The sequence below is a fragment of the Platalea leucorodia genome (assembly GCF_965183815.1).
Source record: "Platalea leucorodia genome assembly, chromosome: 21".
NCBI classification, from domain to species: domain Eukaryota; kingdom Metazoa; phylum Chordata; class Aves; order Pelecaniformes; family Threskiornithidae; genus Platalea; species Platalea leucorodia.
This window is the reverse complement of record NC_138843.1, coordinates 2476721-2503999: the sequence shown is the minus strand read 5'-3', so window position 1 is coordinate 2503999 and position 27279 is coordinate 2476721. Positions and strand designations below refer to the sequence as shown.

At 65.3% G+C, this 27279-nt stretch overlaps 2 protein-coding genes across 2 annotated transcripts; one reads left to right on the top strand and one right to left on the bottom strand.

The window, feature by feature from the left end:
- Nucleotides 1-357: 357 nt before the first annotated feature.
- Nucleotides 358-7464, bottom strand: CRLF1 (cytokine receptor like factor 1; the record flags this gene model as incomplete). Its single annotated transcript, XM_082331435.1, has 8 exons — nt 358-483; nt 639-817; nt 1094-1262; nt 1345-1502; nt 1736-1905; nt 2342-2471; nt 3120-3398; nt 7392-7464. 8 exons carry the CDS (start codon nt 7462-7464, stop codon nt 460-462), a joined length of 1182 nt encoding a protein of 393 aa, XP_082187561.1. The 3' UTR covers nt 358-459.
- A 5463-nt stretch (nt 7465-12927) lies between these two features.
- TMEM59L (transmembrane protein 59 like) lies at nt 12928-18700 on the top strand (the record flags this gene model as incomplete). The annotated part of the gene is made up of 8 exons (XM_082331538.1): nt 12928-13077; nt 14925-15030; nt 15312-15406; nt 17253-17399; nt 17496-17595; nt 17913-18024; nt 18170-18287; nt 18539-18700. The coding sequence occupies 8 exons, from the start codon at nt 12928-12930 to the stop codon at nt 18698-18700; spliced, it is 990 nt and encodes a 329-aa protein (XP_082187664.1).
- Nucleotides 18701-27279: the final 8579 nt, after the last annotated feature.

Genomic DNA, 27279 nt, shown 5'->3' with positions numbered 1-27279 from the left:
CCCCGGGGACGGACCCCCCCCGCGCACTCGCACATGGGTCCCCGGGGAGAAAAACAGCCAAAATCGCTTCTTGGGGTGCTGCGCCGAGGGTGGGGGGGTCACCCGGGAAGCCCCCGCCGCCCCTTTCATCCCAGAGGCTGCTCCGGCTTGCGGTTAAGGAGCAAAGTCTCCGTGCCCCCCCCGGCCGAGCGAGGCTGGGGGGGCCCCTGGCTGCGGCGGGGTGCGAGCGGCATGGCAGGGGGCTGCGGTCCCATGGGGCCAGCAGCACGTGAGGGGCTCCTGGGGCTGGCCCAGCCCGTCCCCCCCGCCTCGCCCCAGCCCGTCCCCCGGGGCTGCCGGGCCGCGCTTCGCCCCGGCCGCCTTCCTGCTCCCCCCCGGCGGGGCCGGGGCGGGCGCGGGTGGTCCCGGGCGGGCGCCGGGCGCCCCGTGTCATCTTGCCGGCGCTCGGTCCCCCGGGGGCTACAACTTATCGCCGGGAAGAACCTGCGGAGAGGAGCAGAGCCCCGCGTCGCCGCCGGCCGCGCGCCCTGGGGTCACCCCACGTCCTCCCCCCAGCATCCCAGGGGTGGGGGGTCACCCCGCATCCCCCCCATCCCCACCCAGCCGGGGAAAAGAAGTGCGAAAGGCTCCTTACCTACCTGGTTGCGTGTTTTGTGCGATTTCTGCAGCCACACGCGCCACTGGTCGTAGAGCTTGATGCCGAGGTTGGAGCAGCCGTAGGCGTGTTTCTTCACCCACCCGAAAAACTGCTTCAGCTCCCGCCGCAACGTTGTGTTTTGCTCCCCCCCTTTGGGGTCGCAGCCCCCCGCCGCTCGCTCTGCGGGGACAAGGGGGTCAGCGCCGCCGTGGGGGGACACGGCTCAACCCCCCCCCGCCACCGCGCCATAAATAACGGTGGGTGAGAGGAAAACGAGTGGCTTTTTGGCTTCCTGCTGGGAAAGCCGAGCTCCAAATTGGCTCTTCTGCAAGAAATCCAGGTGCCGGGCACGGAGCAGGGAAGGGCCCCCCGCACGTCCCGTGTGCGCAGGGGAGGGGGAGCACAGCGCTGCCGGCATCCCCTCCCTGCCCGCCAAGCGATGCCGGCGGCGCTCACCGCTGCGTGGGGTGGAGGCGGCGGTGGGGTTGCTCCAGTCGCTCCAGATGCCGGCTTTCTTGGAGCCGTAGATGCCGAAGGGATTACAGCGCACCTGGACGAAGTAGACTGTGCCGGGGCGGAGGCCGGCCAGGCGGCAGGACGTCTGGTTGCCCACATCATCCACCACCTGGGGAGGGAGGAGAGGGCAGCACCGGCACGGTTGGGCATCCCACGCCGTCCCCTGCCGTCGGCGGGTGATGCCAACCCACCTTCCATTCCGAGCTGTCCTCCACCCGGTACTGGATCTGGTACTTGGCTTGGAAGAGGAAATCCTTGAGCGCTGGTGGGGAGCTCCAGCGCACGCTCAGCTGATCCTCCAGGTCCCCGACCCGGCTGACGTGCACGTCCGACGGTGGGTCGGTGGTGACTGCGGGGACAGGGCAGGGGCTGGCGGGGCCGGCACAGGCAGCGCCGCGGGGGTCAAGGAGCCGCGGATGTGAAAAAAACCTCAGAGAAAACCTCCTAATTCAATTAGGAGCAATTTTGCTCATATATCACCCATTTCCTGCAGCCCCCCCAACCGGGTGAATCTGCTGCCTGCTTCCCCCCCCCCCCATGAGGTCACCAGCACGGTGGTGACATCACGATGCCGTCACTCACCCACGTCAAGGATGTCCAACATGACGACGTCAGAGACGGCCACCCCCAGCCGGTTGGATGCCTCCACCCAGATCTCGTAGGGCGTGAAGAGGGCCAGGTCCTTGGGGATGTGGCAGGAGTAGGGCCCGGCCGTGTGGTACTCCTGGCACGTGTTGTCTCGGCCATACCACCTGCAGGCGGGCGCTGAGTGCCGGTACCGGCACCGCCGGGAGCCGCGGTCGAGCCAGGGACGCTCACCCATCCCCAAAGGAAATGGCTGCTCGCGGCGGGGACCGCAGCTCATTTATCTGCCACTCAACACCACCGGCATTGCGCTGCCGAGGTGTTGGGTTACCGGCCCCGCGGCGGCCGCTCGCGGCTCATCCGGCGGTTCCCAGCTCAACCGGGGCCGCACGGCTTCTCCTCACCCTCCTCCTCCCCGGCACGTACGGAGCGTGGCTGTCCGCCAGTGCTCGTGGCAGCGGAGACCCGAGGAAACTCATCACATCCCCAGGAGGGGCCAGCCAGGAGGCATCGGGCTCCCCGCTCCCCACCGCCCCGTTCGCCTTTAAATCCCACACTGGCGGTTTTTTAAGAATAATGGGAATTAAGGGGGGGTGGCCCCACCTGAGCTTGTACTTGAGGGTGTAGTTGGTGTGCAGGAAGGTCTCCCCTTCCGTCCCCGGCGCCCATTTGCAGGTGAGGTCCTTCATGTTTTTGGACCAGCAGGTGATGTTGACTGGTTTTTCTGGGGGTACTGGGAGAGAAGAAAAAATAAATAAGAGGCAGAGGGGGATGAAAAGGCACAGCGGCAAAACGCAGCTCGTGGTCTCGGTGGGCAACGCCACCGTGGTCCTGGCTGGCTGCAGGTTTCCAGCCCCGCGGCTGCAAATGTGTTTGCTGGAGGGGTTTAGGCTCCTGCCCGCTCCTGCCTGCACCCGGCCCCTGCCCGCACCCGGCTCCGGAGCTGTTTTCTTTCAGTGACAGCAACCCAAAAAACAAATCCGAGCTGTGTTCCCAGTTAAGTCTCTGTATTCCTAGGACGTAGCATCGTCCTTAAAATAGCCCGAGATAAAATCTTACGATTATTGATTCGGACAAGTGTAATTTTACGGAGGGTTTGCCAAAACAGCCTTTCTGCTGCGAGCGGGAGGCTGCGGCTGCGGGTCAGGGCACAAACGGCGGACGGGAGGTTAAAAACGAGCAGCCGCAAGCAACCGCGCGCAACCATTGCAAGCCCACGGCGCGTTTTGGCAAGAACCGGGGTGTTGATCCCCGCGAGGATCCCCAAATCCTCCCCCGGCTGCGCCGGGACCCGCAGCTCTCCCCACCGAAACGGCAAAGCAGCGCCGGGGCCGGCTGAAACCCGGCACGTGCAACCGCGCCGCCGGCGCCGCCGACGTACGTCCAACGTAAAGGCAGGAGCCGGCCAAGATGCCGCCGTCTCTGCTGTGACACACCAGGTTGTCCCCCGACTGCTGCTTGGAGCCGTTGAGGCGGGCGAGGGCCACGCTGAGCGTGGTGGGGCCGAGGGCGGCGTAGGAGGCGGCGGGCAAACGCCGGCCGTTCAGGGTCCAGTACAGGTCCTCGGCTTTCAGGTGAAAGTCCGGGCTGACCGTGCACGTGGCGACCAGCGAGGAGCCGATCAGCAGGGTGGGGTCTTGGGGGGAAATCACTGCGGGGTCTGCAGCCGGAGAAATAAAAGGGGGGGTAAAAAAAAATTATATATAGAATTTTATATATAATTTATATATATATATATGTATTTTGTATGTATTTAAAGGTATTTTATATATATTTAAATATATTTTATGTCTATTTTATATCTATTTAAAGCTATTTTACATATATTTAAATACATTTTATATCTATTTTATATCTATTTAAAGCTATTTTACATATATTTAAATACATTTTATAGCTGTTTTACATATATTTAAATACGTTTTATATCTATTTTATATATATTTAAATGTATTTTTTTAATATATATCCATCTATCTCACAACACAGCCCCTTGCAGCAGCACTCGCCCTCCTCCGAAGCAGCGGCAGGAGCGCGCGAGGCGCCGGGCTCGGCCGCGCTCTCCCCGCGAGCGCGGGGGCTCCTCGGCGGAGCGGGGGGCTTCAAGCCGGGAAGCGCCGACAGCCTTGGGGGAGCTTTGCGGCGCGAGGCTGGGGGGCTCGGCGACGCTGTGGTTTTTCCAGGGCTGGGTGGGGGCTGGGTTGTGGCTTTGTCAATTTTTCGTGACAAAAGGATTTCAAAAGCAACTATGGAAAGTTTTGGGGGTTGGTTTTTCCCCCCCTTTTCCAACGACGCCGGCCGGGAGCCCCCCCCGCAGGACGCCGCCGAGGGCCGGCCAACGATTCCCGGCCAAGACCGGCACTGACCACCCGCCTAATCCCAACCATGTGCCGCCGGGCTCTGCCAAAACCCATCGCTCGCACCTCGGCGCGCGGTCCCTGCGCCAGGACACCCCGAGGGGCCGCCCCCGGAGCTGGCACAGGGCCCCCCCAAGGGTGGTCCGCACCGGGGGGACCCTCCCTGATGGGAAAGCCCCCCACGCTGCTTTAGTTTGCGACCCCTTCGCCACAAGGCTTCAAAGAAAAGGCTCCCCTGACCCCGCTCCGGGGTTTTCCGTGTCCATCAGCCTTATCGGCTCCATCCGCACGCGCCAGGCTAATATCCCAAATTACCTCCCGGAAAGCGCCACGACCTCCGCTCCCCTCCGACCTCCCCGGCCCCTATCGGCTTTCAGCGCCCACCAGCCGCTCCGGCTCCCACCCCGGCGCAATTAATGCTCCAAAATCCTCGTTACCACGGAGATCCCTTAATTAGCAGTGCCTCCCGTCACTCAGGGGATGCTGTTGGGGTGGGCGTAAAAGCATCCGGGTGTAAAAGCATGGGGGCCCGTTGGTGCCGGCGACCCCGGGGTACCCCGAGCACCCGTGGGTGACGGCGCGGATCCATCCCACCCACCCCCAGAGCAAACCCTTCCCCAGGGGGTTCAGCCCCCGACTCCAGCAGGGCCTCCGAAAAAACCACCCCGGCTCCGCCACCGAGCCCACCCAGCACCCGCTGCTCCAGCAGCCGAGCGCCGAGCCGGGGCTGCTCCAGCGCCGCTGATAACGCCCTACGCTCCGGGCCCTGCTTCTCCTAAATCTTAATCTAAACAGCCCCAGAAACACACACGAGCACCGTAAAACAGACACGTTTCCCGTCCTCATGCGGACCCTCCGAGGGGCCAATTTTATATATCCTTTTTTTTTTTCTCTGCAATTTTTTTTTCCTCCTCCAAGCAGGAGCCTCTGAAGGGGCCAATTTTATATACATATAATTTTTTCCCCCTGCAATTTTTTTCCCCCTCTGCGCAGACACAGCGCCGAACATGTGTTTTAAAAGGGAAAAGTGTGAAGTTTTCAGATCGGAGAGGAAAGGGCCGGAGAGACGCAGGCAGCCTGTGGAATGTGCAAGTCGCAATGAAAATACCTGCTCAGGGGTTTTTATGGCTTTCCTATTAAAAAAAAAACGCTGATCAGGTGCTAAGTAATGCTATAAAGTAAAACCACATTTCCAAGGTGTCGGGAACGTTTATGCTTTTCTTCCGAAGGGCCGGATTTCATTTTCTTTTTATATCAGCGTTTTAAGGAGTTGGGAAAGAAAAGAAAAAACCCCTCCGATAAGTGTCGGAGATCACGCAGTTAAAGATTTATTGAGATGCGCAGGGAGTTAAGGAAAAATACAAATAATTGCCCTGAAGAACAAAAGGAAATTTGGGCAGCCCTGAATTCTGCAAGAAAAATAAATTTTAAAATATATATATATATTTAGAGCTCTTCTAAAGCTCAAGCAACGAGGTTTGCAGGCAGACACGGCACCCGAAAACACTTTATCCCTCCTTTCCGCTGTCTTTTGCCCTTTCCCGTCTCCAACTGGCATTTCTCGTGCCCATCCCTCAGCTCGAGGAGGGATTTATAAAAAGCCCAGGCATTCCAGCGAGCGCGACCGAGCTGAACCGAGGGGAAACATTCGCTCTCTAAAAGGAGATTTGGCTTCGCCTTTCCCCAGCGCCGCACGTCGAGGGGCCACGGGGCGAGCGCTTGCCCCGCTCGGCTGCGCCGGACCCCGATGGGGGGGAAGATGGGGGTCCCGGGGGTGGGAAAGCGGCTGCCAGCAGCACCGGGCATCCCCTCACCGGGGTGAGCCGAAACGCGCGGGGTCAGCCCCAACGGGGTCCGGCCATGGCCCCACATTGCTCCCGGTGGGATTAACCCCTCCGGCCCCCGGGAAGGGCACCGCTCCGTGCCAAAACCCGCCTCGATGCGGAGGCTCTCGTTAACGGCTCCTACAGGGATTTTGGGAGCATTTTTTTCCTTCCCCCCCCCCAATGCCTCTGCAATTCCTGCCCTAATTATTGCTCTTTGAGACTTCCCCGTTAACCACACGTATGGGTCAGGGGGTACGAGACCGGGGCGGCCGGGACCTCGCGGCATCGCCGGTGCCGGGGACGCGGGAGCGATGGCTTTTCTTGGCGGGACCCATTTGCGCGTCGGAGCGAAGATCCATCGCCTTGAGAAATTCCCATCATAGGGAGGAAGCCAAACTTCCTGCTGCGGGGAAGGGGATCTCGCCTCTCCTTCGCTCGGGCCGCGGGGGAAGAAACGAGGCGACGGGTGGGACGGAGCCTAATTCGGATTTAGGGCTCCGTGGGGAGGGGGGAGCCCTCCCGTGTCCCCCTGCCACGGGGAGGGGGGACCCCGATCCCCGCGGGGCTGAGGCCGCCCACAGCTCAGCCCACAGGTGGCACCTCCCAGACCTGCCACCGCCGGGCGGGACCCCCAAACGGGCATCACTGCTGGGCCCCCCCAGGGGTTTTTTTGGGGGGGATTCACGGTTCTGCGTGGGGCAGGGAGCTCCCTATTGTTCTGGGTGGGGAAAAGGGGATTCATTGTTCTCTGGGATGGGGGGGGCACGGCTCTCCGGGGGGAAGGGGGGGTCCCCGCTGTTCTCAGCAGGAGGAGGGGGGGCTCAGAGGCTCGGGGGGGGGAAGGGGGGTCACCACTCCCGGGGCTGGGAGGGGGTCGCATGGGGAAGGGGTTCGCTATTGTTCTCCGGCCGGAGGACGGGGGTTTCCATTGTCCTGGGTGGGGAATGGAGCCGCATTGTTCTCCGGGAGGGGGGGGCTGCAGGGCGGGGGGGGGACACAAGGGGGGCCCGACCCTTCCCGGGGAGAGGGGTCCCTCCTCTCCATGGGGAGCGGGGTCCCTCGCTGCTCCCGGGGGAGGAGGGGGGGTCCCTGCTGCTCCCGGGGATGGGGGGGAACAAAAAAAGGTTCCTCTATTGTTCTCTGCGGGGAGGGGGGGCCCGGCCGCGCTGCGGGGCCGGGGAGGGCCCGGCTGCCCGCCGCGGGGGAGGTGGGGGGGCCCGGCTGCTCTCCGCAGGGGGGTCCCCGTTACCCTGCCACGCAGCCCCGAGGTGCGCCCGCCGCCGCCCCCGCCGCTCCCGGGGCCGCTCCGCATCCCGGGGAAGGGGACAACGGGCACGGCCCGGCCCGGCCCCGCCAGCAACGGGGGAGCCCCGGGGGGCTCCGCGCAGCGCCCGCCCCGGCCCCGACGGGACCCCCCGCATCGCCCCCCGCGCCCACCTTGCGGGAGCGCCCGGTGCTCCCGGTACTCACAGGCGAGCGGCTCGGCACGGAGGAGGCGCAGGCAGAGCAGGAGCAGAGCGGGGAGCGGCGGCAACGGCGGCATGGCCGGCTCCGGTGCCCGTCGGTGCCCGGGGCGGCGGAGCGCACCGGCACGTCCGGGGAAGTCCCGAGCAAGTCTGAGCAACCCCCGGTTACCAAAGCCCTAAATGCCGCCCTGGCCCCGCCCCGCCCGGCCCGGGCCCGCCCCCGGGGGGGCAGAAAGGCACCGGCCTCCCCCCACCACCCCCCCGGGGCCCCGCCGCCCCGCTCCGGTACCGGCCCCGGTACCGACCCCCGCCCGGCGGCGCCCGCCCGGCGGCGCCCGGTGCTGCCGCGGGATGCTGCCCCCCCCCGCCGCACGGGGCCGGTGTCCCGCTCCCCCGGGCCCCGCGGAAGGTGAGTAAGAGCCGCCCCGGGGCCGCCTGCCCACGGGTGACTCATGCGCGGCCTCCACGGACCCTCCCGTGCCCCGGGGCCGCTCCCGGGGCCGGGCCCCCCCGGGGGGCTCCCCCCCCTCAAATGTGTCTTTAGGAGACCAACATCCCGTTATTACCTTTTTTAGGGGGGTGAAAACGGGAGTATTTCCCCTAAATCCCGATGTTTTCTGTCGACCCCAACATCTCTGGGTTTTCCCCCCAAAAGGTGGGAAAAACGCCCCAGGTGGCTTCAAGCCCCCACCGGGTTGGGGCCGTGGTTGTCCCCAGGGGTCCCGGGCGGCTCGGCGGTGGTGGCATGTCCGGTTGTGCCACCGGCCCGGTGGGGAAGCCGTCGGCTTGGGCATCACACCTCCATCGCGGAGCCTCCTCCCGGCCCCCCCGCCCGGGGCTCGGTGGCACCGAGAGCTTTGCAGACCCCCGGCCGGGTGGCAGAGCCCTGGGACAGCGGGTCCCAGCTGTGGCAAGGCCACCGTCCCCAGCTGCGTGTCCTTTAGGTCTGCCTGAGCCCTGGGGTGCGGGATGGGGCGCAGGGGGGTGCCCCGAAAGCACCCCATGCCGGGGGGTGCCTGGGTCGTGTTCCCCCCCACAGCAGAGGGGACACGGAGGGACCTGGTGGCCCCGACCCTGAGGTTGGGATGGGGCTGGGAGCCCCGAGGCCGTGGCACCGCTGCCGTGGCCGAGGTTTGCGGGTGACTCTGGGGACTCGGAGCTGGGGACGCCGTTTCCAGCCCATGGGGACATTGTCCGGTGGCTTTCCCTGTCCCAGGGAGCATCCCCTCGGCTGCGAGGACAGGGACATCGCTCCCTGCAGGGGATGGAGCGGGGGGACAGAGCTGGGGGTGGCAGGGGACACCGGCATGGCCCGGGGTTCCCCTCACAAAGGGGTGACACCATGAGTCAGCCCCTGCCCCACAGCACCGGGGGCCGAGCCCTGCAGCCACGCGGGGACGGGGGGTGACGCTGCGTGGGAGTCACTGCGGGGCTCCGAGGTGTTGGGCATTGGCCGAGGGACTGCACGGATTAGAAAATAAAATAAAAAAAGAGAGCGGGAGGGAGAAAAAACAATGCCTTTTCCCATCGTCCTGTTTTTTGGAAGCTTCTGAACTGTTTTTGTTGAAATTTCCCAAAAATGTCAGGCTCCGGGAGCCACCCAGCCTGAGAAAATTCAGCCCCAGCGTCCGCAGTCTGGCCGAGTGAATCACGGCCGCCCCGGGGGCTGGCGGCCGCCCGGATCCCGACCCACCGCCCGGATCCCCCCGGGAAGCCACCCTGGGGTGGGAGCCAGCGGTGGGTGCTGCGGGGGGAAGAAGAATTTGACCCCTGGAGCCGGAGTTGGGACCGGCAGCCGCACCGGCTGCCCACCTGTGCTGCCTGCACGGCTGCCTGCCCGCACGGCTGCCTGCCCGCACCGCTTCCCCATCCGCCTCCTCCGTCCCCCAGCCAAGCCCCTCAGCTTCCACCCAGAGCCAACGATAAAGTGGGATTTAGCGCGGCTGTTTCGGGAAGCAGGGATGGGTGGGCTCCCTGGGGGGGTGACGCCCGTCCTGGCGCTGGCAGAGGGGACATGGCCGGCTCTGGCAAAGGCATCATCTTGAGGCTTTGCCGGGGGGGCAGGCAGAAGGCGGGGGGACGGTGGCATCCAGAGGAGAGGGGAGCGTTGGTCCCCACTGGTGTCACCTGGGACGTGCCCGGGGTGTCACCCCAGGCGGCTCGGGGGCATTCGCCCTCCCCGACCCACGGCAGCATCCGGACCCAATGCTGCGGGATGGGGACGGGGGGGGACAGAGCCAGCCCTGCATGAGCCCTGCCATGCCTGCGGTCCCCAAAGCCGGGCAGTGCCAGGGTGGTGTCAGGATCCGGCCGACGGCAGCGCCGGGGAGCAGCCGGAGATGACAGAGCCGCTCTCCCGCGTTCTGAGTCAGCGTGTCGGTCAGCAGGCAGATGTGGTCAGCGCTGCCCTTTGACAGTGACCTTTAAAGGGCTGCTCCCTCCTGCCCACGAGCCGCCGCACTTGCCGGCACCGGCCGGGCTCCCGCAGGCGGCCGGGAGGCAGGATCTGGCCTGGCAGCCCCCTCTGACCCCCGGACCGGGCTGTCGGCGTCAGCGCGGTGGTCCCCTGGGGCTGGCGCGGTCCGGCTGCCCCCCCCGGCGTGGCTCTGTTCCCAGGGCCTCTTTGCCCTGTTGCGGTGCAGGATCTGGCCATGGGGCCCAGCTCCCAAATGGCAGAGCCCGTACAACCACGAGCTCCCTGCCCTGCCCAGGCGGGATGTGATTCCCCCCGGACGGATCCAGGACCCTGGGGTGGCCCTGGTGACGTCCCCAAACCCGGGTGAGCATCCTTGGTCCGGCTTCCCACCAGCCATCGCTTTCCTGCCAGCCCTCCATCATGTGTCACCGGGGCCGGACCCAGCACATCTACCCTGAATTAATCTAATTACTTGATTTCCCAGCCAGAGCTCGCTCCATAAAGTCCTTGGACAGAGACAGCATCTGGCTTAAGGGCCAGGGTGTAAAAAACAAACAGCAAAAAAACCCAAAAGCCCAGAAAAAGCGGGAGGAGAGGCGCAGCGGAGCTGCCTCTGACTGCCTGCATCCTTTTAAAGTGACCTGGGGGAAAAATAAAGAGGCTAGAAATGCAAAGAATCCAGCAGTCAGAGTTTTCTTTATATTCCTCTCAGTCACATTTCCACATCCATGGGTAATTTATAACCCGCTTAACCCCTTCCCTGCCACCCCCCCAGCACAACCCTTTCGCTCAAGAGCATCCTTGCAGCGGGCGGCCGCACCTTCCCACCTCTGTTTGCTTTGGGAAGCACAAAAAGTCCCGCGATGGAGTTTGCTGATCTCTAGAGCGGGGAAAAAAAAAATGCGGTTGATGTCGAGAGGGTGCTTGAGCAGCAGGGATGGGCTCTGCGGGGCTGGCAGACGGGATGAGGGGTCCCCTGCCCGTGGGGGGACCGCGGGGACGCCCCGGGCAGCGTGGGGGGAGCCTGTGGCTTCACAAAAGGCTCCAGAAAAAAAATGTAGGTCAGTAGTGATAAATGCAAAAGGCATTGAGTGTTTCTGGAGAGGGGTGGGAAGAGGAGGGGGGGCCGAGAATTACCCGGCAGTAAATATTTGCCAACTTGACTATTCTTGCCTGGGAAGGGATTTTTCTATTAAAAAGTGAGTGGCTGGAGCATGGGACGGCGCCAGGCACGGTGCAGGCAGGTGCGGCAGGAGCGTTGCCCACCAGCCGCTCTGCCAGCACTCGGTCGCGGCTCCCGGCACAGCACTGCCGGCGCTGCCGGCACTTGATCCGCTGGGTTTCGGTCCCTCTGGGGGTTGGGGCTCCGGCTCTGTCCTTCCCGGCCGATGGAAACCTCACCTGCGGCATGGCGCTGTGATTTATGGTGACGGCCCCCAATCTATCCCATTTACTTGGCCATTACTCACCGGTGCTGGACACGAGGCCGAGGGGCTGGACGGGCTCCAGGAGGGGGAAGGGGGGAGCGGAGCCGACCTGGCAGCCCCGCCAGCCCGGCCGGAGCGCATTTTCTCCTGGCCCTGGTTTGATTAACAAGATGAATAAGCTGGCGGAGCTCAGCGGGGCAAGGAGAGGCCCCACTCCCTGCTCCCGGGGGGGCAGAGGACTGCGCTCCCCCGGCCGTCCCCGAGGGGAGCCGGCCACCCCTACCCCTCTCCCCCACCCAGGGCGTGGAGCACCCCTCAACCCTCAGCTGGGAGCGGGAGACCCCCCCTTCCCCGTCCCGGGGTCCTGCCATGTGTTCCCCATTAGGGCTGGAGGTTAGCGAAGCCCCCAGCCCTCCTCCTCCTCCTCCTCCTCCCCCCGGGCCCGCTTTGGGGTGCTGCCATAAATAAGGCTAATGGGCAGGGCAGCGGCGAGGCAGCGTGCGCGGGGCCAAGGCTGCGCCTTTTATGTCTTTTAAACCCTGGGAAATCAAAGCTGTAAATCTGGGGTGTCAGGGAGAGCCCGGCGCCCTGGCTGGGAAGGGGCCCTGCGGAGCGAGGGTGCGGGTGGGACGCACGAAGGCGACCCGGGGAGGCCCCGAGGGCCACGGGGGGTGGCACTTCTGGGTCAAATGCTGGCTGGGGACACGGGGCTCGTCCCCTCCTGGGGGGACAGTCCCCGTGGGGTGCTGGCCTGGGGGGCAGCGAGGCTCCGATGCTGCTGCTTGCTGGTGCCGATGTGCTCCCAGTGCCAGGGCAGCCCCGTCCCTCTGCGCCCGTCTCTGTGCGCCACCAGTACCACTGTGCCCCCCGGTGCCCATGTGCCCCCCAGTTCCCCTGCTCTCCCCAGTCCCTCTGTGCTGCTGGTGTCAGTGGGGCTCCCTCCATCCCTCTGCATCCCCTGGTCCCCCTGCATCCCTGGTGTCCCCCAGTCTCCCTGCATCCCCCAGTGTCCTCCTACATCCCCCGCTCCCCCTACACCTTCTGGTCCCTGTGCATCTCCCAGTCCTCCTGTGTCCCCCCGTGCCTGGGCACCCCCCTGTCCTTAGGCATCCCCTGGTCCCCCTGCATCCCCCAGTGCCTGAGCATCCCCTGGTCCCCAGACCCTCCTCTCCCCCTGCATCCCCCCGTGCCTGGGCACCCCCCTGTCCTTAGGCATCCCCTTGTCCCCCTGCACCCCCCGGTGCCCGAGCATCCCCCGGTCCTCAGGCCCCCCCTTGTCCCCCTGCACCCCCCGGTGCCCGAGCATCCCCCGGTCCCCAGACCCCTCTGTCCTCCCGCATCCCCCGGTGCCCGAGCATCCTCCGGTGCCCGAGCATCCCCCGCTCCCTGAGCATCCGCCGGTCCTCACCCCCTCCCCCCCGCATCCCGGTGATCCCCCCGCTCCCCCGGCCCCCCCATCCTCCCGCACCCCCCCCCGCTCCGCGCTGCCCGCCGGTGCCGCTGGCGGGGGCTGCCGGTGCCGGTGCCGGTGTCGGTGCCGGTGCCGGCGGAGCTGCGGCAGGCTGCGGCGGCACCCCCCGCCCCCGGCTCCCCCCGCCGCCCCCGCCCGCCGCACGGCGCGTCACGGCGGGGCCGGCAGCGGCGGCGGCGGCGCTGGGTTCGCTCCGCTCCGCGCCGCTCCGCGCCCCGCGCCCGCCATGGCGGCCCCGCGCCCCCGGGCCCTGCTCGCCCTCGGCCTGGCCCTGGCCGCCGCCGCCGCCGCTCCCGACCCCTTCTCGCCCCAGCTGGGAGACACCGCCGGCTGCCGCGGGGAGTGCGGCCGCAGCCTGCCGCGCCGAGCCGCCGCCGTGAGTCCGGCCGGGCACCGGGGGCACCGGGGGTACCGGGAGCGCGGGGGGTACCGGGAGGATGGGGAGCATCAGTAGCATCGGGGGCATCGGGAGCGCGGGGCGTACCGGGAGGATGGGGAGCATCAGTAGCATCGGGAGTACCGGCAGCATCAGGGGGAGCAGGGGGGAGCAGGGGCACTGGGAGCATCGGGGGGGACCGGGAGCATTAGGGGGACCGAGGACACCGGGAGCATCAGGGGGACCGGGGGTATCGGGAGGATGGGGAGCATCCGTAGCATTGGGGTACTGGGAGCATCGGGGGGACGAGGGGCACTGGGAGCATCGGGGGGGACCGGGAGCATTAGGGGGACTGGGGACACTGGGAGCATCAGGGGGACCGGGGGTATCGGGAGGATGGGGAGCATCCGTAGCATTGGGGTACTGGCAGCATCAGGGGGACCAGGGGGGACCAGGGGCACCGGGGGCACCAGGGTATTGGGAGGATGGGGAGCATCAGTAGCATCGGTGGTACCGGGAGCACGGGGTGACCAGGGGGGACCGGGGGCACCGGCAGCACTGGGGGTATTGGGAGGATGGGGAGCATCAGTAGCATCGGCGGTACCGGGAGCATCAGGGGGACCAGGGGAAGCTGGGAGCACCAGGGGCACCGGGAGCACCGGTGGCACCAGCCCACCCTGCACGGGCATCACGGCCGCACAGCCCCACACCGGCCCACCCCAGCGGGGAGCACTGGGAGCACCATGGGGGGCACCAGGGGAGCCCCGGTGGTCTCCTCCAGTGTGGCTTTGGGGTGCCCCCAGTGAGGGCATCCACCCCGGTTTGGGGTGCTCGTGGCGGTTTCGCCCATCCCAGCTTTGGGGTGCCCCCCCGGGTCTCACCCGCGCCGGGTTTGGGGTGCCCTCGGTGGCGGCAGCTGCCCCAGGTTGGGGTGCCAGTGGTGAGGCCTTGCCCCCCCAGCTGCCCTCCTGCCCCCCATCACCGGCGGCGTGGCAGAGCCGTCCCCGGGAGCGGCGGCACAGGGCCAGCGGGGCCGAGGACAGCCGGGGTGAGCGAGCGGGTGACACCGTGGCGGTGGCGTAAGCCAGCGCCGGCCCACGGCAGCAGGGATTGAGATGGAGCTGAGTGCCGGCTGCTGGACCCGGAGCATCACGGAAAGCCCCGGATCAGAGCTGCCATAGCCGTGCCGTGCTGGGGGCCGCGCGGTGGCACCCGGGACCGTCCCCAAGCCCCCGCAGCGGCAGGGCCATATCTAGGCCAGCGCCTCGGCAGGAGCCCGCGTGGCCCCCGCTGCCGGGGGTGGGGATGGAGCTGTTTTCCCATCTGGGCTCGAGCTGCCTCCCTGCCAGCACCCAGCCCTGCCCGCGCTCCCCCGTGGGCGCAGGGAGCCCCGCACCCGCTTCCCCCAAGCCTGCGCATGCAGGTTCACGCCGCGACCCCCGCGTAGGCTCAGTGCCCCCCCCGTGCATCCCCCCCAGCGTGTCCCCAGCCCCCCCAGGGCACGCACCCCGCCATGCACACCCCCCGCAGCACAGCCCCCGCCTCCTGCCAGCCCAGCCAGTGCCAAGCGCCACGACAGAGATGGGGGGACCCACTGCGTCCTCGACGGGGACGAGGCCACGTGCAAGCCCGACCTTTGGGTGCAAACCCAGGGGGTGAAGGCAGCTCTCCCTCCCCCGGGGGTGCCATCGCGGCGGGTTCGGGGTGCCAGGCCCGGCTGTGGTTCTGCAGGAGGGTGGCGGTGCCCGGTGCCCCCCAGCCGGGGGGGGGGGGCCGTGGTGGGGGTCCGGCGCAGCCACCGGGCTGAGCTTGGTGCCAGCTCTGCGCTCTCCTCCTCCTCCCTGCAGGATGCTGTTCTCAACGCCTGTTACCGGGGCTGCCGGCTGTTCTCCATCTGTCACTTCGTGGATGCAAGCGCCGAGCTGAACACAACCAGAGCCGAGTGTGAAGCAGGTGAGGAACCGGCGGCCGAGCGGCCCCCGCGCCCCAAACACCGTCCCGGGGGGGTCCCCCATGTACTGCTGGCACCGCCGCGACGCCTTCCACCCTCCCGAGCATCCTGCCTTCGCTCAGCCCCACGCTGTGCCCCGGGGCCGCATCCGGACCCTGCTGCAAACCAAGCAGGGCGCAGATTTACACCCATCGGGTATAAATCGGGATGGGTAGGGGGATCCTGGGGGTGCAGGGCCCATCAAGGGGGTCAAGGACCACCTAACCCCCCTCCTGCCTTGCAGCATGCGCTGAAGCCTACAGCAACGCGGAGGAGCAGTTTGGCTGCGTGACGGGGTGCCGCAAGCAGCTGCCCGAGGTGGAGAGCAGGAAGGAGAAGGTGAGGGGCCAGGGAGATGGGGACCCCCCGTTTCCCCCCTTAGCCCACCCAGCCTGTCCCCGGTGCCACCGGCCGTGGCTCTGCCCCGTCCCCACATCTGGCTCCTTCCCCAAAAGGTCTGTGGGCTGGATGTGCCCCCCGGGGCACCCCGGCTGCTCCGTCCCTGTGCCGTCACCCCGCGGGACTGCCGGGGACCAGCCGGGAAGGCATTCGCCCCCGCAAGGAGCCTGGAGCCGTGGGGCTGCCCTTGGGGTGGCTTCTCTGGCCACCTCGGCCCTCACCAGACCCCCGGCATGGGGACGTGGGGCGTCTCGGTCACCCTGGGCATCGCAGGGACCAAAGTTTGTCCCGCTGCCGGGCAGAGCAGGCAACGCCAATGCAATGGGGACCACTGCCACCCTGCTGAGCCCACCGGCCACCCCCTGCCCGGGACCCCACGGGGGGGACGCTGCGACGTGGTGGCTTGGCCCCTGGATCCCGCTTTAGGAAGGATCCCTTCCTCCCGCGGGAGCTGAGCCCGGTTCCTCCTCTCCCTGGGGATGGAGGCTGCAACACCCCACACGTGCAGCCCATCCCTCCCACCCTCCTTCCATCCCTCCCTCCCCAGCACAGCCATCCAGCTCCATCCCTCCCCTCGCTGCCTCCCGGCCGTCCCCGCAGCAGCCTCACACCTCGGTGAGCCCCGGCGCCGGGACCCGGCTTCCCTCGGCGCTTCCCCGGGGCGGGTTGGGACCAGGCGCGCTCCCCGCACGCTCCCGCTGCCCGGCAAAGCCCACGCTGCAGGATGCCTGCTGCATCTCGCTCTCTTTTATGTCCCCTGTCACGCGCGCCCCTGCGGATGGGTGCTCTGGGCCCATCGCGCTGCTTCCTCCAAAGCGTAAAACGCAGATTAACTGGGCGCGACCCAGGCTGCTGGAGGCTGGGCCAGGCAGGGCGATCACGCCGAATTCCCAGGGTGCGACGTTCTGACCAGTGCTTGCTGCAGATTCCCCCAGTTTTGATCTGTTATCCTTCCCAGCAATTAGCAACACTTCTTCTTCCTACATTTAATTAATTCAGCTTTTGCCCAATTAATTAAATTAGACTTTGGCCCAAGGTAGAGGCTTTTGGCTTTGTACGCCTGCAGACGAAGATGAATTTGTGCTGGAGAAAGCTGCGGCTCCTTTGAAAAACCACTTTGCAGCCTGTTTTTAAGACCTTCCCGGTGTCTGATCCCATTTCCCAGCCCCGCTCCGAGGTCGGGGATGAGTATCGGGGGGCGAGCGGCTGACCGGGAGGGGCCGTCACCCCCTTCACCCACCCAAAGCATTTTTCCTTCGGGTTCCCAGACAAGCAGGCAAAGCAGATTTAGTATAATAATTAGATACAGAATCTGACCTATTTATTTCCTGTTTGCTGGTTTGACCGTGCAAGGGGCTGTCGGAAAATGTTCGAAGCCAGTGGCAGGGAGCAGCCAAGCGGATTCCAGCAGGGATGCTTTAAAAATAACAAACGGCCGCGACGGCCAAGAATCCAGGGCACGGAGAGGCTGCCAGGAGAGAAACGCCCTCGGCATCTCGGCCGCTCCGCTCCTATTGTTTAAAGCGCTGGTGGGAGCGCGGGGCTGCCGAGGGGCTGGGTGATGGCCCTGGGGCTGGGTGATGGCCCTGGGGACCGCGGCCCCCGGCTCGGCGACCCTCCCGGGGCCAGCCCATGGGTCCTGCACATCCCCAACGCTGGGAGAAGGAGGCTGAGCCCCAGACCTGAGCGCCGGGCTCAATCCAGCCACATCCTCAGGGTGGGATGGTGTCTGCCGGGGTGGGTGACGAGGGGACGGCGGTGACACGATGTCCCTGCTCCTTTGCAGAGCCTGGAGCTGAAGGTGCCGTCGTTCTCCATGTTCGATTTGGTCTCCACCTTCTGCAATGACATCGTCAGCTCTGCCCAGAGCTTCATCTCCTCCACCTGGACCTTCTACCTGCAGGCAGACGATGGCAAAGTCGTGGTGTTTCAGGTGGGGGTGTCCTGCGTCCCCTCTCTGCTGGGTGCCAAGAGGGGTGGGGACCCCCTTGCTCACCGCTTTCTCCCTCTTTCCCTGCCGACCCGCCAGTCCCAGCCCGAGATGGAGTATCCAGTACCCGAGGCGCAGGAGACCCAGCCGGCGCGGCCGGGACCGGGGTCCAGCCCCCGCGTCCCCCAGCCCCACACAGGTGCGGGGGGGGGCCGGGAGCCTCCGAGCCCTCCTGGCTCTCATCCGATTTCTCCAGAGCTAAACAAATTACCCGCTTCTCGGGCCTGATTAGCTTCCCACACCCCGCACCCACGCAGGGGGCGTGAGTCTGGACTCGGGACCCTCTCCAAGAAGCTGCCGGGGTCCTCTGCACCCCCCAAGCGGGCAGAGGGTCCCGGGGGGAGAGGGGACCACCCGGCACCCCTGCACCCGACCATGTGCTGGCAAGGGGAGGGGGAGCGGGGCAGGTTTGCCTGCCGCGGGTGCCGGGGCTCAGCATCGCCTCTGCCCCGCCAGGCCCCCGGGTGAAGGGGGAGAAGCCCCCCGTGAAGGAGCCGCGGGGCAAAGCCAAGCCGCAGCACGCGGACCCCCCGCAGCCGGAGCACGACTTCCTCGGCTGCATGTCCAAGTAGGTGCAGCAGGGCTGCGCGGGGTCCGGGGGGGTCTGGACCTGCCAGACACGCCAGAGCAGATGCTCCCCCCCCAATTCCCACCCTCTGCCCTGCCATAAACTCATCCTTTTTTCTTTGGCGGGGGGTGGTGGGGTGTTACAGGCGCTCGGGCCTTCCTCGCTGGATCCTGGCCGCCTGCCTCTTCCTCTCCATCATGGTGATGCTGTGGCTGAGCTGTGCCAGTTTGGTGACTGCTCCTGAGCAGCACGTCAAGACCCAGGTACGGGGCGAGCGGTGCTCAGCGCAGCACAGGGGGGTCCTACGGGGGTCCCTGACACCCTAGGTCTCCCCATCGCTGCTGGGTGAGACATGGCCAGGGTGTTTGTGGTCCCTGGCCACCATACTGGGCTCGCCGGCATGTCCATGCTGCATGGTACGTCCCCAGCCAGCCCTGCGGTGTTCCCGGTCTGGGGACAAGGGGGTCCTGGCCCCTGCTCCGGGGCTGCATGGTCCCCTCTGCCTCTCTTCCAGCCTCTGAGCATCAACGGGGACAAGGAGTACCTGGAGGACCTGGACGGCCCCGGCGCCTTCCCCCTGCCGCCCGTCATCGCTGTCACCCTGTGCCCTGCGCACAGCGGCGAGGACGCGGGGCCGCTGCCCCTCAAAGTCGACCTGGACAAGACCGTCCTGTAGTGCTCCCACCCCTTCCCATCACCTCCACACCACCTCCCCGTCACCGTCCCCACGGCATCATCCCCGGTCCCACTCTGCTGCCCCTCCGGCTGCCCCATGTCCCCGGCTCCTGGCGGGGCAGCTCTGGCTCTGGCACGGGGGGACTGGGGGTACGATCTGGTTCGGTCCCGCTCTCCTCCCCAGGGACGGCCGCTGCAGAGGAGGCTCCCGGGAGCTGGGCAGCGGCTTTGCCTCCTCCATAGATGTGCTGTTTGCTGGGATCCTGGTTTCCAGCGCTCGGGAGCCAAGAGAGGAGCTGCCAGAGCGGGGAGGCCGGGGGGAGCCCGTCCTCGTAGCGGGGCGGTCCGTCTCCTCCCGACCGGAGCCCCCGGGGCCCCGCAGCCCTCCGGGCATGGGTCCAGCGCTGGGCAGGAGGGAGCCGGCTGCGGTGGGGGATGGAGAGTGTCTGCAGCGTTCTGGGCTTTGGCTCGGCACATCCCCGGCCTCCCACCTTGGGCTGAGCCTACAAGGCGCCGTCTCCGGCCCTGGGAACTCCCTTCCGCCGGCCGGAGCCGATTGCCTTGGGGAGTCGAAACGTGGCGAATGGATTTGGCGTTGGCAGCCGGAGAGAGGAGCGGATCTTGCTGCCTCCGTGCCCACGCGAGGACCCAGCCAGCCCCTTCCCAGAGCTGCGGAGGGGCCCCGGGATGGCTCCTTCCCCTCCCTGCTCCGTGATGCCTTTGGGGTGGCTGGCCCCGATGCCGACGGGCTGCTGGTGGGCCTGAGCAGGGGACGAGGCGGCGTTTCCCTGCCTTGTGCTGCTGTGGCGCGTCCAGGCTCGGGCAGGAGGTGGGAGCTGCCAGGACACCTCCGTCCTGGGCTCAGCATCCCTGCCCGATGCCGGGAGCGGCTCAGCCTGTGGGGCTGTAGCTGATGGCAGGACCTAGCAGCAGCCAGCCTCCGGGTCCCCGGGCTCACAGCACTGCCCTGGAAGCGGGGGCCAGCCCTGGGGTCTCCCAGCCAAGCGGGGACCCCCTCGGCTCACCCCGGCACAGCTCCTTGGCATGGAGGGGTCCCCTCCCTCCCCCCGCTCCGCAGGGCCCCGCTCCCACAGCCGGGCTCGGTGCAAGCCGGGGCATCTCCCCATCTCCCCGCCATCCTCCATCACTTGACTTTGTGTGTCGTTTTGTGGTTTGATTTGCACCGGCATGTGGTTCATCAGCCCCGGCGCCCCGTGGGGACCCCCCTGTGCTTGGGAGGGACGGCCCGGCAGCGGCGGCGGTCCCTGCCATCCATGTGTCCACCTAACACGTCTGTACAGATTAACTTATTACCTGCGACTCCCCACCCTTGGATTTTTAGGCTCTCTCCGTGTGCCGGCCGCTCCCCGGCGCTGAGCGGTCTTGGGGGGCCATGGCACGGTGGATGGGGGGCTCTCATCCCCATCCCCGCCAGTTTTGTGCTGCTCCGTATCACCTTCACCCGTGCAACATATCTGGGTTTGGGGAACTGGGTTGGGGGAGGGACCGGGGGGGTCTTGTGTCCGTTTTGGGGTACACTTTTCATTGTCACTTCGTGGCCGCTCGGCTCAGCGTGAAGCTCGGTGGAGTCTGTGGTGTTGTTCTGGCCACGGCGGCTCTCCCCGTCCCCGGGGTGCAACCGCGCTGGGCTGCGAGCTCAGGGGAGAGGGCGGCCACGGAGCCCCCCCGGCTTCGCTTCCAAAGGGCAAACCCAGCCCCAAGCCGGCTGGGCGGCGCGGGCGGAGGGGAAATAAAAGGTTTGTACCAGACCCAGACGAGTCGGTGGCTTCACGGGGTGCCCGTCGCCAGCTGGGGAGCGGGTTTGAGCCCTGGCATGGGGCCGGCGGGAGGGCGCGGGTCGGTTCCCAGCTCACCGTGCCGTCTTGGCAAGGTGCGCCGGGATGAAACCTCCGGCAAACCGGAGAGAAATCCCCTGCTTGGGCTGTTTTGCACGGACACGGAGCAATGCTCCTCTCCGCTGCAGGCGGTGGGGCTGGCAGAGAGATTCAGCATCAAGCGTAAAAGGAGATGGTGCGTTCCCTGGGGAGCTGGTACCAACGCCCGCGGGCTGGGTGGGCTCGCTGGGTGCTGGGAGGGCGCGGGGCGGGAGGGGGCCGTGCACCCCAAGACGTCCACCCGTCCGCCGCGAGGAGGAGGAGGCTGAGACACGGCAGTGGGGAGGACTGCGTGCACGTGCTCACGCGTGTGTATAAAGAAGGGCTGGGGAATGAGGGTTTTCCCACTGAAAATCGCTCGCTGACACCCGGGCGCCCATTTCGAGGAGGGAAAGCATAAATCGGGCCGTGCACGCGTGCGACACGTCAGCATAACGCGCCGCGGCCGCCTCGGCTCGAGGGCTGGGACGCGCTCGCACGTGCACGCGCCCACCTTTCCCCGCGGCGTGTGTTTTTCCTGGCATGGCGCCCGTGTCCACGCCACAGTCGAGCTCTCCCCATGCCAAGCACGACACAAAAGCTCACACAAGGGCCTGGAGGCTTGTTTTTAGCACTTCAGTAGCTCAGCGGGGTCCCGTCCTTGGAGCCAGCGGTGGCGTGGGGCCCCCGAGGAGCTGGGGCTGGTGCTGGCCTCAGCTGCTTGTTTTCTCCGGGATGCGGAGCCAGGGACGAGGAGGTGCTGCCCGACCCTGGGGAGGGCTGCGCATGGGTGCTGGGGTGCTCAGTGTGAGTCGCAGGATCTCCAAAGGGGATGCAGAGCCTGCTCCGCTGCCTGCCAGCTGCCTCTGCTGCCGGAGCACGGCCCCCACTTGGCCCTAAATTGGGGGTGCGATGTCACCCCCACGCAGCGCGGCAACGCCGGGTGCTGGAGGGGGATGCTGCAGTCTGCGGGCTGGGCTCAGCTCACTGAACGGATGGGAGAGGGATGGTGTTTTCAGCTCCCTGCCTGCCCTGCCTGCGCAGCAGGCAGGGAGCCGTGCGGAGGATGCTCCGGGCAGCCCTGGCTGTGCGGGGCTGGCGCGGGAGGCAGCGTGTGCCGTGGCCGCATTGCCTGGGCGATGGGATTTGGGGGTTGCACGGTGCCCTCAGCAGGCAGCTGGGTGCCTCGGGGTCCCAGGGTGGGCACAGAGGTGTCGGGGGCTGGCAGGATGAGAGGGACGGGCTGAGAGATGGGAGTCCAGCGCTGAGCAGCCTTTGGGGTAGGTGCAAGCGGATCACCCAGAGGCCAGAGCCCCCCGGCCAGGGCCAAGCCACCGAGTGCCCCCCGGATGGTGTGGCAGGGGGGTCTTTCTCCAGCATTTTCCATATAGAGTCCAGGGCACCAGCGCTGAGCCCCGTTATGGGCTGGGCGAGGGTGCCGGCAGCCGCTCACCCCCGGACACCCTGCGGTGACGGAGCAGCAGTCGGGCGCAAGCAGGAGCAAAGAGGGAAACCCCGGGACGGTGCTGCCCGGGGGTGGGACCCCCAGCGCGGGGCTCTCTGCAGCCCCCTGCCACGGGCTGGTGCAGAGGGAGGTGGCAGGGCACAAGATGGGGACAGACAGCTGGTAGACCCTGCCCGCCGCGGGCAGCGGCTCCGAGCGGGTCCCCTCCTGGGATGGGAGCCGGGCTACGAACCGTGGACAAGCTCCTCGCCTTTAAACTGGAGTCAGATTCCTTGTTGCTGGCTCGGGGTGCAGGAAACCGTGCCCAGGAGCAGGTGAGGAGGGACCCCACTCTAACAAGAAGGAGACGCATGAAATTAGCTGGTTCCACTCCCCCCAGCAGGCAGCCGGGGTGTTTTCCATCCGACGCCTTTTCCTTCTCGCTCCCTCTTTTATTTTTTCACGGGGGAAGCAAAATTCGTGGTGTGTGGCCCCATTGGCAGCGGGCAAGCCAGCCCACAGCGGAATCGCACCCTCCAGCCCGTGGCTGGTGGAGAGGGCGTGGGGGACCACCAGCCCGTGGTGGGTCACGTCCTCGTGGTGAGCACCCGCGTGCCCACGCTCGCCTCCCGCGTGTCCAGCCACGGGTCGGCAAGAAATCGCAGACCGGTAGGTGGGGACTGTTAGCCACGCTGTGGCAAGAAGCGGCCTCAAAAAGCAGGGGGAGGCCAGCAAGCTGCCCCCCATGCCTCCGCCGTGGACCCCCGCAGCATCTCCCCACTCGTGAGATGCCGTCGCTCATCCTCTGTGCCAGCAGCGGGTGCCAAGGGTTGCGGGGGTCTCGCCGGCTGCGGTTGGGGTCGGCAGCCCCCCTGGCCGCTCTCTCCGTGGCTGCATTGCGCTGCTGTTCTCACCTCCGGAAAATGCCCCCTCCTTTCTCCCCCCCCCAAATCTCAGCTGCCGGGAGCTGGCCCGGCTCCACCGCCGCTCGCACACTCCAGCTGAGGAGCCGGGCCACGCGGTGAATGCATTTGCGCACAGATTTCCCTCCCCTCTTGCCGTCTGCTCCCGACGGCGTCGTTGGCCCCTATTTCTCATCGCGCTCTCCCGTGCCGAGGATGAATTTGGGAGCACCCGCAGCTCCTTGTCCCACTGTCGGGTGCCCGCAGCCCTGTGCCGTGTCCTGCCGGGACGTCTCTTCTTGGGAAGAGCACTGGGGTCTGTGGTCCGGGGATGCGCACAGGGCAGAAAGCCCAGGACTGGGACAGCAGGGTGGGGAAGGACTCTGAGAAGTCCCTGCCTTGCACACATGCGTGCCCACTCCCATTTTCATGATTTGTGACTGATTCTCCTGATTCGGAGTGGACGCGGTGTTGGTTCACCTGGGTCTGCACCCATCGCTCCCCTTCGCTCCTTCCCAGGGAGACGCTGCTGGACACGGAGCAGCCGGGGGGAGGTTTCTTATTCTCCTCTCGTGTTGGAGGAATGGGGGTCTTTCATGAGAAAGCGCAATCAGAGTGGAACAGTGGTTCTGGGCCCTGCCAGAGCAGCGCTTTTGAAGATGATGGAAAAAGAGCCTGGGCTCCCATCTCAGCTGGGGAAAGGAGATTTTCTAGCTGCTCCAGCTGCCTCTCGCTGCCCCTGGCCCGGCTCCTGCTAGCACATGGCTGCAATCCGGTGCTGTCCTGACCAACACGCGGAGCTGTAAATGCAGCTTTAACCCCGACGGAGGTAAGTCTCCATCCAGAGATGGAGCGAGGATGAGGATGCAGGGTGGGGAGCTGGACGGGGGTTCAAAGCGAGCTCCGGCAGCACCACTGGCGCCGGCACCGTCCCGACTCCGCGCGTGGGAGCTGAGCCCTTGCCCTTACAGATGCTCCTTCGAACCGCACCAGGCACCACCCTGGAGCCGGCAGCAAAGCTCACGTGGCCTTCAAAGATGGAAACCTCATGGTGTTGCCGAAATCAGGCAGCCAGGCTGGCAGGGGAGCGCCGTGCCGTGGACGGCCACTCGGGAAAACACATCCATGGGTTTCCTCTCCCCGTCCTCCATCCTATGACTACCCCAAAGAAGCGGAGCCACGGGTGATTCAACAACAACAAAACCAAACGAAAAACAATCTCCTCGTGCTAATGGGATTGGTTCTGTCCCTACCACGCACATTCCAGCCTGGCTCGAGGGACCGCTCGGGGCGGGGGGGAAGGGGAGGCTAACGAAGCCAAATTATTCTCCGTCTTCAAATGTCAGAGTTCAGCGCGGTGCCGCTGGCTGGACCTGGCGCAGCTGCTGTGCCGTGGCGATGCCGTGTGGAGGCGAAGCACCCTCTCGGCAGCCGGCACGGAGCGCCTGCGCGCATCCAGCCCGCCGCCAAGTGACATGCATTTTCCATTCCCTGGGCTTCATTACTTCTTGGAACGCAGACCTCGCTCGCCGGGCCATGAGGGGCTTCGCTTCCCTCCGTGTTTATTTTCGCTGCCGTGTGTTCTTTTGCCAGGTGAGGAGCGCAGCCAAGCTGGTCAGGGAAAGCAGGGATGTATGGTTGCGGTTTGGCCGGGCGGATGGGAATCGGGCTCCCTTAAGTGCCGACGCGGCGGCGCGGCACAGCACCTGCTCACCTTCAGGTGCTGGAGCCATCCCCCTGATTTCACGGGGACGACACGTGTGCTTAACACTGCAGCACGTGCAGAGGGGATTTGCTGGATCGTGGCCTCGCACCGGTGCCGAGCGGCGCTGGGGACGGCCAACGCGTCCAGCTGGCGTGGGAGCCGGCTCCCACGGGTGCCGCGTGCGTCAGCTCGCCCCGCCGTGCGTGGGAGTGGAAGGAGCCCAAGACTCGTAAAAGAAGGTGTTCAGCCTTCCCCCGGGCCTGACCCCGCGTGGCTCTGCTGCCTGCTTCCCGCTCACGCCTGCTCCTCCCGCTCGCTCTTCGGCGCAGGGCATGGCCCTGCCTACGCCTGCCAGCACAGGCGTACGCACACACCCGCGTTAGCTGCGCTGGATGAGCCGGCACCGCTGCTCGGCGGGGTGGGTAACGCTGCCCGGGGGTGGGAGCCCGGCCGAAGAGCCAGGTCGTCTCCATCCCGGCAGGGAGGGGATGCTGCTCGGCCGGCGTGTCGTGCCGGAGCCTCGGCAGCGGCTGCTGTGTCAGTTCGGCTCTGCAGCAGGAGATCGGGGACCTGCGGGGCTGCTCTGCACCCCAGGATGGGTGGGAGCCTACAGACCTCATCCCGCCCGGGGGGCTCGGGTACCACCGCCTCGCTGGGCGTCCCGCGTCCCCTGGGGCTGGTGGCCGGTCTCGGCCATGGAGTTATCTGCGGTGGCAACTGGCAGAGGCGGTGCTCAAGGGGGGAAGGAGAGGGCGTCTCGCCTTCACCAGCCTCCCAGGAGAGACAGATAATATCTCAGGGAGCTAAAACATCTCCACGCCTGAACACGACCATGGGGAGATGCAGGCAGGGTATCCCGATGGCGCAAAATAAAAGGGAGGGAGAAGGACCAGCGCACGCGATGCCGTGGCCCATCTTTACACGGAGAGCCCCGGCTCCGCCAGCACACGCAGACGCACCCCAGCCTGCGTGCCCGACCCCTCCCCGGGCTCACACGCTTGCCAGGATTACACGGGGATTAGCAGAGAGCAGTCTACCAGAAATCAAGAGGGAATAAAACCAGCCAGAAGCACAGGCACCAAAAAAGCCCACAGCACCCTCCAGACACGCGTGACAAGCAGGAGATGCAGCAGCGTTTGTCGCTGATGCTGTGCGGAGGCAGGGAGCGAGAGGGAGGTCACTCGCAGACTCCTCCATAACAAGAGCGAATAAAGGAACGGAGAAGCTTTGTTGTGCTGGGGAAAATCTAGCAGAAATTGGGGAAAAAAAAGCTCGTTGCGGCCAGCTGTCTGCCTCCTCCACCCAACACAAACTGCGGGGACCGATAGTGCTGCGAGCTGCGAGGAATTCCTGTTTCTGAGCGCTTGCAGGATGAAATGAAAAGGTTGGAGGAAAAGGCAGCGCTGCCAGCTCATGATTTTGTCATTAGTCTCACAGTGTTGGATGCAGATTTTAAAGCCCCAGCTGTGGGAGTCGTGGGATATGCGAGAGCTTGGCTTGCAGTAAAAGGTACATGGCTAGACCTCATGTTTTGTAGGGGGGGGGGGAAAAGTGAAAATATGACTCAAATACATCCTGATGGCTTAAAATGAAGATCAGAAAGAAGAAGAATGTAAATAGTTTGGAGTTTATTCTTTTTCTTTTTAACCCAGTAAGGCAGACTTGCGATTCTCCAGGCAGACCACCGCTCTCCACAGTAGGAATACCAGGACTGCCTTGATATACTGTGTGCGCGGGATAAATATATTAAAGTTGTGCGAGTTGCTCAGATGCTGCGCTAACACTGGTCGTAAAAATCACCTTAGATATAAGGCAGGCTCCTTGGGGAAGGGGCTAAGTGCACTCAACAAATAATGAATAGAAATAAAAATAAATATCAAATGGCCCATAAAATCAAACAATAATGGTAACTAAAAAGTTCCTGGATTTGCTGTGAGAGATAAAATCCCATCAGCAATATGAAATAACGAGAAATACCCCCTTTTGGTTCCTTCTCCACATGACACAAGTCAGCACGCCTGGTCACCAGAGTAGTTATGGAATACATCTTCCTTCCAGCGTCTTATAAATGCATTTTTCATGCTTTGAGAGACCTTCTGGGGATCGATTTAACTGGGATCTGGGGAACATGTGAAAGGCATTTACAGCATGCGGCACAGCCTGGTTTTTCCTGCAGGGGAAGCAGAGGTGTAACGTTCACAGCTCCCATCCGCCGACCCGCCTGGGACGGAGAGGTCCGCAGCGAGCGGGCAGCCCGGCCGGGCTAGCCGTCAGCAGGGCTGTTTTATTGCTGCGCATTTAATGAACCAAAATAATGCACTTCAAATACCTACATGGACCTAAAAAAATAAAGGGAAAGTGTTTCTTTTAAACCTTTTAAAGAAGGGGGTGTGCTGCAAAGCTAAAGCTGCAGAAAGCGGCCCCAGGAGAAAGTGGAAGGTATCAAATGAAGCAGAGCTTCATTCTGAGGAAGGGGACAAGCGCGAGGGGTTGGTAAGGAGGGGCAGGAGCCCCCAAACACCGGCAAAACGCACAGAGCAAGCGTTGAGGTCGGGGGAGAGCTGGGGCGGGAGCCGCGCTCGCTCCCACAGCTCCGTCTGGCAGGCAGCACTGCCCGGCAGAAAGGGCATCAGGGTGAAACGCCGGGGACGGACT